Raw genomic sequence first — 15,850 nt, 5'->3', positions numbered from 1 at the left:
CTTAGTATGAGAAATTTTTTTAATTTAAATGTAAAATAGTAGTAAAATGAAATATGAATGCAAAATTACATGTATATTTCATTTAATCAGTTACATTTAATTACATTTCAATTAATCAGTTACTTTAGTTCAGCGGTCGCCAACCAGTGGTCCATGATAACTTTTTGCTGGTTCGCAGAAAAACTTTGACATTATTTATGTTTTTATGAAGATTCAGTTTAAAAAAAAACAACTAACAAAATCTATTATAGAATATGAATTATACTTTTTTTTTTTTTAAATTTTAGCTACTACTTTTGCAGATGTATCTCGCGACATTTGAAAGTGAGAGTTGGCATCCATGGATGTGCTGCTGTTATCAATATTAGCATGAACTGGAATTCTCTTTCCTTTTGAATTACAAACATATGCTATTGTAGCCGTTAAGAGAACAGTTTTTCTTGGTGTCAATAGGCAACTTGATGACTTATTTTTATGAGAACCATCTGCATTCTTGTTTATAATTCCATCACTGGAAGTTTCGGTTTTTGTTATGTCTAACTGTTGATCAATGGTGCCATTGCTGAGTATGCAATGATTATTATGTTTACAACAATTAAAATTTGGTGGCATAACACTGTCAGTTTATTTATGTTGCTTTGCGTTTGCTGGTTTGTTCTTCCTTTTTGTGAAGTTCCTTTTCAATGATTTGGAAATGTGAAGCTTTTTGTACAAGAAGATAAGATTTTTGTGCTTTTCATGTAATTTTTCAATGTGAACGAAATATGTGTAGTTTGGTGATTATTATTGTATAAATGTATTTATCTTTTTTTTAATTCATATTAGTGGCTCGCCAAATATAAAATTATATATGTAGTGGTCCGTGAAGTTCTAAGGGTTGACGACCACTGCTTTAGTTTGTTTAAACTTTTGGGAGGAAAACTGCATGTCATTATAGTTCTGACATTTGTGTAATGCCTGGAAAACATCTTTTAGTACACTTTCTTCAAACTGGAAAATCATGTCATAAAATATCAAGCACATTTAACATATATTCTGGTGAAGATTATGTGCATTCATTAACATTAAAATTTTAATCTTCTTCATTATCTGTCTTTTTCATGCTCTCTGGCTGCTATTTTTTATGCTTTCCAATATACCGTCTTCAGTAGGAATTCCTGAGGTCGTTATTTATAAATAAATAATCTTGTAATTGTTCATTTTTCTTTAATTGCCCTTCATTTTACAATTGCAACCACATATTATTCTATTCTTCATTTTGCCCATTGTCATCATTGATACCACTATTTTCAGTAGTATCAATTTTGCTGATGAAACCAACATTTTCAGTCACATCATAATTTCATACTTTTGCAAGTTCAGATATACAACCATGTTAACTTATTACACATAACAGCTGATTACTTTCAATTTCTCTCAGTACCTTTTTCAAAATTATTTTGCAATAATGAGGATGAGCACTGCAGTTGTCTTATCACTAGAGCAATTTTTCATTTCCATACAGGCATATACTTATCTAAATTTTTTAACCACATTTCAAAAGTCATTCAGTTCTTGTTGAAATCATAACCTACTTCCTGTGATTTAATAACCCTAAAACATTTTGGGTTTTTACCCTTTCTTCTAAGTAAAGGTTTCAATTTTTCATTCCCTTTCAGATTTGTTCATATTTACACATAGCAGTACAGTAACTGTATCTTTGCTGTGCTTACCTCTAAAATATTTTTTTTTAAAAAAATTAATTTTCTTTGTGGTAAATGTTAACACAATAAGGAGAGAGTCGTAGTATTACAATTTCTCTCGACTGTAGCTTAAAGGCGGGAGTCGTAGTACTACGATTTATCTCGACTGTAGCTTAAAGGCGGGAGTCGTAGTACTACGATTTATCTCAACTGTAGCTTGCACATTTATCTCGACTGTAGCTAGCGCATGGATTGCGCAATGTGGTTTGCAACCACATTGCACAATCCATGCACCACTTTACATTTGTATTTAGTATGTTTTGTGGTTTGAAGCTGTTTGTTCAAATTCTACTTACAATAAATTTTGAAATCCTTCAATATGGTTTCATGTGAAAATAAAGATATATATGCAGACGATTTGATGGACATTGAAAAGCCGCAACCTGGTACGTCAAACTTGACACCACGGACTCCACGATATAAAATTGGTCCGCCTAGACGTCTTTCGCTAGACATCAAAAAGCACAAATTAATTCGGATAGAAAATAAAGGCAAAAAGCTATATGCCCAACGAAACTGCATAGTTTGTGCGGCACATAAAAAAAAAGAAAGTTGATTTGCTTCAAATGCGAGTTTTGCAATGCACCTCTTCACCGTGGCGAGTGTTATCAACATTATCACACTCATAAAAAATACTAGATTCTTCTCATAAATATGTATTTTAAAACATTTTTTGTAATTAGTGTTTAGTTCTTTTTAATATTTCTTGTATTTAAGAGTTTAAATAAACTTTTTTAAGTCTAAATTTTTTTATGATTACACAAAATATCGCCCGCTCTAGGACGTACGAGGCGAAGCGGTCGCTGCGTTACCTAGCATATTTTCGTCAAGATCCCCCGCCTTTAATGTGTTAATAAAGTAAGCCAGTAATCAGCATCGAAGATACCTTTTGCTTTGTAAATTTCATTGATTTCCTTTAGTTTTCAATCTTTTCATGTGACTCATTCATCTTCATTAACATCTTTGCTTTTACCATATGTGATTTTTGCAACTACTCCATTTCGTTTTTTTTTTTTTTTTTTTTTTTTTTTTTCCCCCAGCCATCCATTGTTTGAATGAAATTCACTTTGTCCTATAGGTTTGGTAAACTCCATAACCTTTTTCAACATCATTGTTCCTGATATTGGTACACTTTTTTCTCTTAACTGTCTGCTGCCATTTTTATGCTGCTTTACCAGTATCTTTAAAAATGGACATTTTCTTATGTTTGGAGCTTGGATCAATGAAATCAAAGCTTGGCAAAATTGTACCCCAATTTTTATGGTTTATCATTAACTTGTTTTGCAAAATACCAAATTTTATGGCAATGTCTTTCTTCTTCACACCCTTTGTCCACTTTGTTGAGAATCTGTATTTTTCCTGTAGGTGTTAGATACTTTCGTTTTGACATTTTTATGATTTAGTAAACAACTAACTTTAAAAAAGATATGCAGTATAAAAAAAAAAAAAAAAAAAAGTTGAAATATGAATAATGTAAAGTTGTTGCTTAAGCTTAAACTGGTTTGCAAAAGAGTATTAGTTGGGAAATTTTTAACAACAGGATGGGTAAATGCTTTATTATTCATGAATCTCCTTCCCCCCCCCTTTTTAACATCATGCAGAATGGAATGGGACAAAAGGTAATGAGCCGTATGCTTTTTTTAGGACCACAGTTGCACACACATACTTGTCACAGCAAATGAATAAACAGTTTTAAATTAGAAAGAAAAATTTTGAAAAAATATTCATTCAAAATCTTTTTTAAATAGAGTGTGTACTTCATTATTTTGAGTTTTTTTATGCAAGAAATTCACACGTCTGGCAAAATCCCACAAAAAACTTAAATCCGTGTAAAGTAGAATGTTCACTAAATAGAGGTTTGCCTGTACAATATATTAATATACAAAATTTACATTTTAAGATAATGATTATATTTTAAGATTTAAGAAAATCCATATGTTCCTCATTAGCATACTTTTCTACTAATGCTTCCAGGCATCAAATAAGTTGCACATATTTAGTTTTGCTTGCATCTGGGTTACGAATACCTGCAGCAAGGTTACAAATACCTGACTGGGTAAGCCCTTGTGAGCCTTATGGCTGAACATAGTTTCGGTTAGGTAGGCTGGAGGTTGTACCCCTTTCAATTACCATTTACTTGTAGCAAAGGTGGTTACACGAATTTCCACCACATCCTACTTTTTGATATTAGATGAGTTTGTAGATGGATCTGTGATGGCAATCGACAGTTTGCTGGAATGCCCCATGCCACCCTTCTAACCAAATTGTTTATCCTCAGAAGACTACAGGGGATGCACTCATGAACATTCCATATATGTAATCTAAATTGTGGTTGTGCTCAGTGATTGTGTCTTATTCATATATGTATCGTCTTAGTAACCAATAATAGACTGTAGTCCATCTGGGAAGTTCTGAACTAATTCTTCAAATATTCCTATAACATCATGTTGTGGCCAAAGTGCTGACAACATTTTATTGCGAACATGCATATTTTCTTTATTTATATAAAGTTCTGTTAGGTTCAATTGATCGATTGAGATCTTACTCTTTTCTCCATGAAGACTGCTCCAAATGAAACAAACAGCTGGCAACTTTTGTGTCATTAAAAACTTCTAACACAATGTTTTGAATTGCATTTGTTGTATTCATTTAATATACTAGATGAATGCAAAGTTTCCATCAGCTGTAACAGCTTCTGAAATATGCAAACATATGTTGCTTCAAATCTGAGTTAAAGCAACATGCTGAATGACAGATATTGGAGGTTTTAGGGCACCAAGAATCAGTATGACATTCATAATTTTGCAAGATTAGTTTAAAGGTTAACCTTCAAAACTAACCCTGCAATTTTTTTAATAATATGCTGATTCTTGCTGCCTTAGCCCTTCTGATAATATGTTATTTCAGTTTTGTTTCTTAGTGGTATAAACCAATGACACTTTTTAATCAAAATAATTAAAGTAATTATCTTAGGTATATAATCTATTATGTATCCAAAGAGAATTATTTTACTACACCTGGCATGGACTGTTGTGACTTATTACTTGTAGTAGTAATTATTTTCCCTTTTATATTAACTGGCATTAATCTAATGTTGTATAAAAGCTGTTAATATTCTCTTGTATTATTAAAAAATAATTATTTACTCTTGAAAGCTGTTTTATTGGGGCTACTTAGTCTTGAGGTCTTCCACTGGAGCTCTTATGGCATGGGCTGCTTTGACAAGTCATGGCTTAATTTATATAGATTTGAGAGTTTAAAAAAAAATGTTAAAAATTTGTTGTTGGGAATGTTAAAATACAAATCCTCATATATATGGCTTTTATTAGAAGGCATTTATATATTGGATAAATATAGTTGTCATATTTTTTGTTGAATAATTATGCTTTACAAGGTAATGCTTATGTGTATATCAGTAAGTGAAAAATAGTCATTCTCTTAAAGTTAGCACATATTTACCTCTGATATATCAAACTAAACTTTGGCTGTCTATGTTTCTCTTGCAAGATGCTCTGTGTGAGATACTTTTGTCACAACACACATCTACTGTGTACATCAGGAGTTCCCAACCCTATGCCTGCATCCCTATGCCATGGCACCCGCTGATCATTTAACATGTGCCCACCACTGTGCGATCAAAATAAAAATGTTTTAGATTTCAATAAAATTCCATGTAAAAGTTTTCTCATTTTTTATGAAATAGAAATTGCATCCAACACAGATATCAGCACAAAGCAAAATGCAACCAATGTCTTTTTTGTGTGTGTGCATCAAAATCTAAGTAAGTAATTCTATTCAACTATAAATTCATTTTGAAAAAGTAAATGGTGCCAACCGTCCAACAGATATTGTAGAATGTGCTCTTAAGGACAAAAAGGTTGGGGACCCCTGGTGTAGAGCAAATACAAATGCTCACCTGGCCTTTAAGTTTACTTAATGTTTCTTTTTGGTGGGAAGAGTTGTATGTTAAAGATTGAAGATATTGTTTTTGTGCTTCCATTGCCATGCAAACTTAATGAACTCAAAATCTGCGTTATCCACATGCCATCTCTCCAGATATGCTACAATGTGGGTTTGATATAGACCATAGACTATTCATTATTTAACAAAAGGATTTTGTGTAGACTATGTAGAATGTCTAATAAGAAATTAGGTTAGTTAAAATTTGATTTGGTGTATCACAGGTAAATATGTGCCAATTTAAAGTGTTTTCTGTCTGTCATCATTTGTAATAGTAACAGGATGGTTCTTTTTGGCTTAACTGATATGCAATTCTATAAAAAAAAAATAAATAAATAAATAATAATAATAATAATAAAATGTCATTTTTAAGATGTCTTAACTTTTCATTTATTTATTTTTAAACTTTTCCTAGGCTTTATACTTTGTACAGTAAATCTTTACCACTGGATGTTGCTTGTAGAGTGTGGGATGTTTATCTCAGGGATGGAGAAGAATTTTTAGTTAAAACTGCCTTAGGTATGTCTGTTCTTGATGGTAAAAATAAATAGTTTGTAAAACTTTCCTTTTACTTAAAATGCACTCTATTAAAAAAAAAAAAAAATGATGCACCAAGATGGAGTTGTCCGATGGTAACAAAACACTGGTGAATAGGAAAATTATGCACAGAATAGAAAATGATTAAAATTTCAGAACAAATAATTTATTTCAGAGTTACGTAGTTACAAAGTAATGAGCTCAATAAGGTGTACGACGTGATGCAAACTGCCACATGGCGTGACATAGACTGATAAAACTCTTGGTTGGTCTCCTGTGGTATTTCTTGTCAAATTTGCTCCAATTGTCGGGCTAGGTCACCAACATTTCCTGGTAGGTGCAGTCGCCTTCCCATCATATCAGACATATGCTCGATGGGAGAGAGATCTGGCTGGCCAAGGAAGTGTTTAACAAGCTGTAAAACAGTTCACAGCAACATGTGCCATATGTGGTCTGGCATTATCTCGCTGAAAAATAAGGCCAGGGTACTGTAAAAGGAACTGTAGCAGAACAGATCTCAGAATGTCATCAACATACCACTGTGCCTCTAATGACGACTAAAGGGATCTAGCTATCAAGGGAAATGCCACCCCAGACTATAACTCCTGGTTGAGGGCCTGTGTGGCGTGCAGTAGTAGTAGCGAAAGCAGGATCGGCATGCTGCTCTGAGCATCTCCTGACATGTCTTTGATGATTGTCATGACACTTTTGGAAGCGGGATTCGTCGCTAAAGACTATACATCCCCATTCAGCATCATTCCAACCTGATCGAGCCAAGCACCCTGTCTGTGAATGGTCATGGTGGACACTCGTGTGCACGTCATATGTCTGATGGTTGATAGCAATGAATCAGGCACTGTGACAGCTGATCTGACCCTTACTCTGTCCTCCCGATCTGTTGTGGCCCTAGGTCGACCGCTACCATCATGGCATTGAAATCTGCCATTGTCCAGTCATTCTTGCCAGCATCTTCTAATCGCTTTAACTCGCATGACGATTTGCCCAACCTGCCTCTTTCAATCGGTGATATGACAATTTCAATATTAAATCCAATGATACGACCTCTTTCAAACTCTGACAGTTGCTCATAATGAGCTTGAATCCTGCAGCGAGAGATTTTTTCAGTTTTTGAAAGGTATCCTAAATCACAATGCAACAGAAATTTTTAACAACAGTTCAAGAACAGCTCCTTATATACTACATCTGCTGGATGTGCAGTTCCGATGCATTGGAGATCGCACCATTCATTCACTGGACACCAAATTTTAATCATTTGCATATTTGGTGAAAACATTTATGCATACAAAATTTCAAAGCAATTGTATAATTCCTTCTTGGTGCGTCTTTTTCTTTTTTGTTATAGAGTGTATAATTACCTTTTTCCATCGTATTCTTGATTCACGTAACCTAATTTAAATATCAACCTTAAATTGATCTATTTTCCATTCTTAGAAAAGTTAATATGGAGTCAAGGGAGTTCTGAATATCTTTTATTAAAATGATGATAAATTGCTTAAACTTCTAGCAACTTGCAAAATCAGTCTTGTAATTGTGCACAGATGTCTGTACACCAGATATAGTATATACATTAATGCTGAATTTTCATCTTCTCCATGAGGCTGTAACCAGATGGAGAAATGACTGTGCATTTTTGGAATTCAGTTACAAATCCTTTTATAGGAACTGGTCTTATGAAATAAAGTGATAATTTCACTGCATAATAGCTGATCAGACAAAACATGTATATTACTAAGGTGAACTGAGACAAGTGTTGTTAATAAGTTTAAACTTTGACTGATGGGGGGGGGAAAAAAAAAAGATGCTGCTATTGCTAGAGTCATGAAGCTGTTCCAAAGTAAACATCAGACCTGTGCATTTAAGTAGGAATGGGATGTTCAGAATTGTCAATTTTAAAAAAGATTCATTTGCACTTTTGGATCATTGAAATGTCTCAGATTCTAACCTAAAAAAACTATTAATCATTTTGACTCAGAATTTTAACAGGATAGTTTTATTGATGACCAGCAGAAATATGCATTAAAAAAAGAATATGGCTTTGCAGTTTCCGTAATACCTAGATCCCAGTGTCCTTGAGAGTTAAAACTCTTTCAGTATGCTATTTAATGAAATCTTTTGGAACTTCTAAATACTTTGTACACTGCACTTTCTTGAAAATATTCAAAACTATAAACTATACTATATTCAAAACTATAAACTATATCTTATACTGTAAGAAAGTTTTGGAAGATAACTTACTATGGGTAGGTGATAGATTTTTCTAGTAGCTCATACAGATGGTATATAAACACTACATCATGCTCAAGACTCCAGTTGTCCACCGTTGAACTTGTCGAAGTAGTCGAATTTTAAACTGTTACTTAAATATTTTATGGTACTCTTCTGTTATTGGGAACAAGTTCAGAAATGTGTGTATATTTGCACATGTGTATGTATGTATGCACATTTGTATAGACACACATATGCATAGTACGTACATACTGTTGCGTGTGTATGGGTTCGTAATAGATTGAATACACAAGTTTAATAAAATTCATTCTTAGTAAAAGAAATATAACAGAATGCTGGAATTTTCCCAGAGATATTCGTACAAGTGTTCAATATATCATGTAATATATCCAGTAAAACATTAGAATACAGTATGGTGCAAAGAGAAAGATAATCCGATCTCATGCTGAATTTACAAAAAATAACAACGGCAGCTAATTAAACAACTGAGCTGAGATGTTCTCTGTCTGCCTTTTTATAGCTTTAAATCAGTCGCGAGAAATTTCTGCTTCTCGAGATTTCTGGAAAGCAAAAGAGTAGAATTACGGTTACAGCTAACATAGTAGTCAATTACGTTTATTTAAATTAAATATAAATTATCGAGATAAACTTTTATTCAATGTTAAATGCACATGCTCCTGTATTTTTACTTTTCTGGCGTAGCTTTCTCTTAAAGCTCGGCTCGTGCTGCATTGCACAGGGAAATAAAATAGTTTTAATTATAATTCTACTAATATTAGCTATTCAAATACAAAATTCATAATAATACATATATATACATGAACACATTCATCATTCCATATATGCATACATACATACATTTCTCAATCCAGTCCTGATAACTGAAGAGTACCTATTTTTTATCAAATTATGTCGAGGAAATAAACCTTAAAATTCAAGTTTAATTATAATTATTATTAAGAGTTTTAATTATGCACTTTATATATTAAATTTCTTTGTATCTTCTTAAGTGATATGGATGAGTTTTTAAAAAGTATATTTTTACATTGGTTTTTCATTAAATGCAAATTTGAATTTTGCTTTAATTAAAAGTTTTTATTATTAAGTAAGAGTACATTCTTTTTCCTCTCTCTTGTTCTTGCATGAAGGGTTTGGATTCAAGAAAATATAGATTCATCACATGAATACTTTTGGTGACAGTCAGAAAATGTTTTTGTTATCTATCTGAAAAATATAATACGTGTAATGTTTTTAATTCTAACTAATGCTCTGTATTTGTTATATTTGAGGCTCTTAGAATTATGCATGCATAATTTTTCTGTTTATTATTATTATTATGTATTATTTTGTTAATATATTCATTATTACTTTATTTCAGGCATTCTAAGAATGTATGAAGATATACTATTAGAAATGGATTTTATTCATTTAGCACAGTTTCTTACAAAGTTGCCTGAGGATATTGATGCTGAAAAACTTTTCAGCTCAATCAGTGCCATTCGGATGACTGTAAATAAAAAATCGTTTTCGTGTGTTCTGCAGCAGCATATAGAAAGCTTGGCCAGCGTATAGATAAAGCTTTGTTCATTATGGAATGCCTCATTTTTTATACTATTGATAAGTATAGGCCATTATTTAGGAGCTTGATTTGACATTACAAAAAATACTGTACTGAAATTTTCACAAAGCATAAAAATATAAACATATTATCTGAGAATTCTTCATGATCTAATTTTGGTAGGTAACATTTAAAGTAATAAATAAATCTTTTTGTGTGAATATACAGTGTATTGAATGAGATATTATGGATAATCTAATTAAAATAAATATATTAGTATAATCAATAAAGTGTATGCTGTAAAATCTCATACATATAATTATGAAATCATAATGTTATTTTGATATTAAATAATCATTTTATCTTGCAAAGCATTTATTTAAGTTATCATGAATGAATACTTAATAAGCATCATTTTGTTTCTTAAATTCATATTAATTGTGTCATCAGATAATTTTAGTGTATTTGCAATCAGAACTAAATAAAATATAGATATTTATCAGTTAATTTACAAAAGTCAGTGCACTGCAATCGTTTCCCAATTTTTAAAACTTATGCATTAAAAGTAGAGTTGTATGCTAATTTACATGTACTAAATAGTTTTGTGTGTTTTTAACTCCAGGGTTCAGTAATAAGCAAGATTTCACGTACCTTATTGCTGATTTGAGCAAAATATGAATTCACAGTTACGTTTTTACTCATGAAATAGTAATATATAGAGAGTTTGTATGTAAAAGTTTCAGCATTAAGGCTGTACATATGAATACCTATTTCATAAAATTTTGAACTATTTACATTAATATATTTTGCAGTTAATATTTTGTCTGCATATTTGTAAGATTAGAATTCTATAATTTTATATGTTGTGTACTCATTCTTGTCATTCACATTGCCCTTTGGGAGGAAATTTCTCAGTAATAGAAAATGGTTTTTGTCATTAGGAACCTAAGAATTAATCCCCTAAGCTATGTGGCCACTTTTATGTAGTTTTAAAAACTTTTCCACTGACGAGCATTATCTTATTCCTTTAAATATTTTACTGTCTTATTATATTTAATGATCTAGAAATAATTTTTACAATCTATAGGTTATGAAAATAAATTATCTTACAAATCTAAGCAAGAAATGGCACAACACTGCACAAACTAAACACTGTAAAATATACTGCAGTTCAGAGGGTTAAAATTTTTCCTTTTGCAAAAGAAGACTTTATAGAAATTGAACAAGAAAAATAGAAATGAAGAGTTGTTTAAAATAAAAATAATTTTTCTTTTAAGGTGTAATATATTTGGAAGTATGTTTTTTATAAAATATATTTTGTCATGTTGTCATTTGAATATACAACCTTCTTAGTATCATTTTAAATGACTTAAAAGAAATCTCTTTTATGACTTGGAATGCATAATAGTTGTAAGGTGCTGCATATTTTCTATAAATATTGCTCAGTATCTTTATGTTAGATCACACTGTGCTCATTTTGTGTGAATTTTCATAAATGTTAATACTCAGACTCCTTTAGAGCTTGTTTTGTGCTATATGTTGAAATAGTATGTAAATTACTTGTTGGTATATATTTTAAGCTTTTAATTGTAAATTTTAAGTGTCTGTTATTTTAACTTTAAAACAAATTTTTGGTTTTTGTAAGTCTGTGGAATTAAATACATTATTATTGACAGTATAGGCATTGGTTAGAAGAAAGCTCTCAAATTTTTCATAGCCATTGTCATTGTATGTGGATTATGTTATTCAGCAAGTTTACTCATAATCATGTGCTTTTTTTTTTATTACGATAGCTGAGTAACTCAAGGAATATTATTACTAGAGTTTAATTAAATGAATTTGCCTTTGAAAGATGCTATATTTTTGGTATCATACTTATAATTTTAATTGAAATATCTTTTCTTTTGATATTCCTAAAAATGTATATAAAACAATAGTTTAAAAATTTGTAGATTTTAGTGTAAAATTATTAATAATGTTTGAAATCTTTTCTATGTATTTTAACTATTTTATGCATATTTTCACTAAAATGAAGCAGAAAAGTGATATAGCATCAAACAAATAATTGATATTGTATAAAATTGAAATTTACGCAAGATTTTTATGGCAGTTATATCTTCTTCTGCTGCTATGTAATATCTAAATTCCGAAGTTTTATTTACTATATAAATATTTTAATTGATTTTTGAGATTTTAAAACTTTAGTTTTTTTTGTCAAGCATTTCATCTTATCAGTGTTTTTAGTCCTATAGTTAATTATATGAACTTTGCTAAGTATTATTTTATACTGTGTGATCAAAATAATTTTGTTAAATTATTATGAAATTCAACTGAACATTATTTTGAAATCTAATAATAAATAAATGAATTATATGTTAAATACACTTCCTTGTAACTAAAGGTGAACTTCGATTAGTGAACCAAGAATTGTTAAATGCCAGCCTACATTCTATAAGCAGAAAACGTCCAAAGTTTTATTTTGAAATACAGAGATTTATTTTTAATTAGCTCTCATGTATTTATTACTTACTTTTTTAAGGGAAAATATGTCAGATGATGTTCACATAGAAAAAAGTTTTGACAAAGATACGTCTAAATAAATCGGTTTGGGAATTTTCTGCTTAAGTAGCATTCTTGTCTTGCATCCTAACATTAAAAAACCTATTGTGAAATTATCAAATTTAGTTCTATCAAATGGTAAAAAATAACTCATTTTCGCCATCAGTAAAAATATTTTTAATGTAGGTTAATCATTACGAGTTCTAATGTTAATGATAAACAAAAACCTCATGCAGTTTCCCTAAATTTATTGTAATTATAGATTCTTGAGATAAAATAATCATTCACTGTATGGAATGAATTTATTCTATACATAATTTTGTTCTAAGTTCGCACAAAACAATTCATTAATTGAATTTCATCATATAGAAATTCTGATATGTATGAGTGTGTGTATGTATGCATGTATATAAAATGCTTTAATACATATGTATGTATACATAATGTTTAAATGTTTGTTATGTATGATCTAATTAAATTAAAAAGTAGATTTTTTATAGATGTCATGAAGTCATTTAAGAAACTGCATATTATCTGAATATTTCTTGTAATATATATTATGTATTGATCTGACAAACATTTATATTTTGTACATAATAAGACTGTTTGTTTCTTTGTGTTTTATATTTTAGAAATATATTGTATTGTTAATGTATATCATAAAAATGTTTAGCTCTGGAAAGAATAATTTGCAAAAATTTAAATAAACATATCTGGTTTAGAATTTCATTGGTATTTTGGGATATGGGGAATTATTTACAATTAGTTTAAAACTCAACTGAATGTGGTTAAATTAAAACAGTCATTTCTCTTAGTTTTATATATATATAAGGAATAAATTTTCAGACAGTCATCTAGGAGATATTAATTCATATTTTTCCAAAGTCTGTTTTTACAAGCTCTGGGAAAAAGATGTAAATTATTTCTATTTACTCCTGAATTTAAAATATTGGTTGCTTATTTTTTTAAATGTTGACTTTTCTCCTCATAGCTAGACTGCTACAGATTATAGATATATATTTCAAATATATAGTATGATTTTTTTTTCTTTTATCTCAATTTATTTGAATGCTGTATAATATACTCAACATTTTATGGAAACCATCATCTTTTTGTACACTGAAAATATAGATTACATGCATTGCACAAATGTTAAAGAACTTTTTTCTTATCAGATAGTAGTAAGAAATGGATGCATCATTTTATCATTAAGCACAAAAATATCTTAACAGAAAAAAATTATTCAGTTATCATTTGCATATATTTTTTATAATTTTTATAAAAATTGTCTAGTGAAACATTTATAATGTATTGCTGTATTTGAGTATATACTATGTATAGTTTAAGTACTCTTATTGTATTGTGGGAGCCAATTAATCTATGCAATACAATTGCAATAATTGTACCATTTTCAACTTCATACATTTCCTTTTAATGTGTTGTGATAGTAAAAACAAAACTTTTATGTGTACAATTTTTGGGGGGGGGCAGGGGAATTACCTAGCATGATAATTCAGTGTTTTTAATTTTTGCAAGTGAATGTTTAAGTAATTAAAATTGTTATGTTTTTCTTACTTTCATTAATAAATTACTTCTATAACTAATTAACAGTGCCTAAGTAAATGCATGATAAAATGTTTTCAACTTTTTCTAGCTGTATATGCATGAAACTTCAGCTATTTGAATCAATATGTATTATGATGATGAAAAAATTTATTATGTAATAATTACTGTCATATATAATAATTATTACTGATATACTAATTATTATTGGGTATAATAATTATTACTGAACATATTATATTTAACATTAAAATACTAATGTGGGTGAGTTGTTTGCTTTTATCTAAAAACCTCCTTTTAATTGCATGTCATATTAATTTTCATTACAAAAATTCTTGAAAATCTGACCTTTCCTGTTATTTATATATTCTCTTCACTCACATGTACAGTTTAAGTGAATGTAACAAGTCAAATGTAGGAAAAGCATCACTTTAAAATTAGTTTATATATTTTATTCCATTTAAGAAGCTTTGTTTTTTCTGAAAAATTGCAGAACTAATATTAGGTAATTGGTGTCATTTTGGGATGGCAATGCAGAAAATATTTAATTTCTTAATCATCTACATAATCGCTATCATTACAAATAACACTTTTAAAATCAAATGCTCAATGCAGTGAAAAATCATTTAAATTTTTTTTTAGACTGGCATGTGATGTTTAATTTGAAGAACTTGATTCATCTGATTAAAGGTTTGACAGTAGAAGTTTCCAGTCATAATCGGACCAGGTTTCAATACCTTGAAATGAATTATGCTTACAGTATTCAAACAAATGCACAGCAAACCTCTTTAGGAGGTGGAATGCTAACTTACTTTTGCTAATGGCATTTGACCTTGTTTTTTGCATTTGTAATTATGTATAGAATCCATTTCTCATTTTTATTCCGAATTTGGTGAAGAATTGTTATTTCTCCCTTGCTGTTGAGCAAGGAAATGTAACTGGATAAATGCTGAGATTTTGTGGTCACATGATAGTTTATATGATGCTGAAATGTCTTGTTTATAGATGTTGCCAGTTTATTTAAGGTATTCTGGTAGATTATAATAATTGCAGTTGCCTTAATGTGTCATAGTCTGATGATAATTTTACTTTAGTAGCTGAGTGAAACAGCTCGTCATCTGATGTATGTATAATTGTTTAAATCTGTGTAGTATAATTGTTTCTGGCATTTGTTGTTATATTTTTGGCCTTAGAGAATTCAAAAAGCATGCCATTATAAGGATGATTTTCCATGAGTTTTATGACACTCTTCATGATTGGGTTGCATGCTAATGAAACTAGATGTATAACTTTGCAACAGATCATTTCATGCCACTTATCTGACAGTAACATCGAGTCTGAATTTTTTCATAGCTAAGAAGTAAGGGATGCGTTTGTCATCAGCTTAGGCTTTGAGCACATGACAGCTGACAATATGAATTTATCCAGCTCCATCCCAGTTTTTAATGATCCACAGGGAGCAATAAATTGAGGGTTTCCCCTTCCACTAATCTTTCCAGAGGCGTTTCAGATGAATTTAGAAACCGCCGTACTATCTTCATGGTTTGAATTAGGGTCCAAAGCTATGGCAACCAGCTTCCTTACCACCATGCCAACAGGGAAGCAGACCAGTTCATTCTTCTAAACAATTATTTCACTTTGGTAGGATTCCTTGATACAACATTCTCAAAATTGCATCAAATGA

General features: G+C 30.2%; 1 protein-coding gene across 4 annotated transcripts in view; it reads left to right on the top strand.

Moving 5' to 3' along the window:
- The window catches only part of LOC118181929 (TBC1 domain family member 14-like), a 45,935-nt gene extending 31,501 nt beyond the window's left edge, over nt 1-14,434 (top strand). For 3 of the 4 annotated variants that reach the window (XM_035351162.2, XM_035351164.2, XM_035351163.2), the window contains exons 11-12: nt 6,118-6,221; nt 9,865-14,434. In XM_035351162.2, coding sequence (XP_035207053.1) covers nt 6,118-6,221; nt 9,865-10,058 — 298 coding nt within the window. In that variant the 3' untranslated portion in view covers nt 10,059-14,434. The remainder of the gene's footprint in view (nt 1-6,117; nt 6,222-9,864) is intronic. The other variant, XM_085822648.1, reaches the window with a different exon arrangement.
- The last annotated feature ends 1,416 nt before the right edge of the window (nt 14,435-15,850 follow it).

The sequence above is a fragment of the Stegodyphus dumicola genome, chromosome 8 (genome assembly GCF_044657685.1).
Source record: "Stegodyphus dumicola isolate Sdum_Otavi_A_Nest chromosome 8, ASM4465768v1".
Lineage (NCBI taxonomy): Eukaryota > Metazoa > Arthropoda > Arachnida > Araneae > Eresidae > Stegodyphus > Stegodyphus dumicola.
The sequence above is the reverse complement of the archived record's forward strand: the minus strand, read 5'-3'. Positions and strand labels throughout refer to the sequence as shown.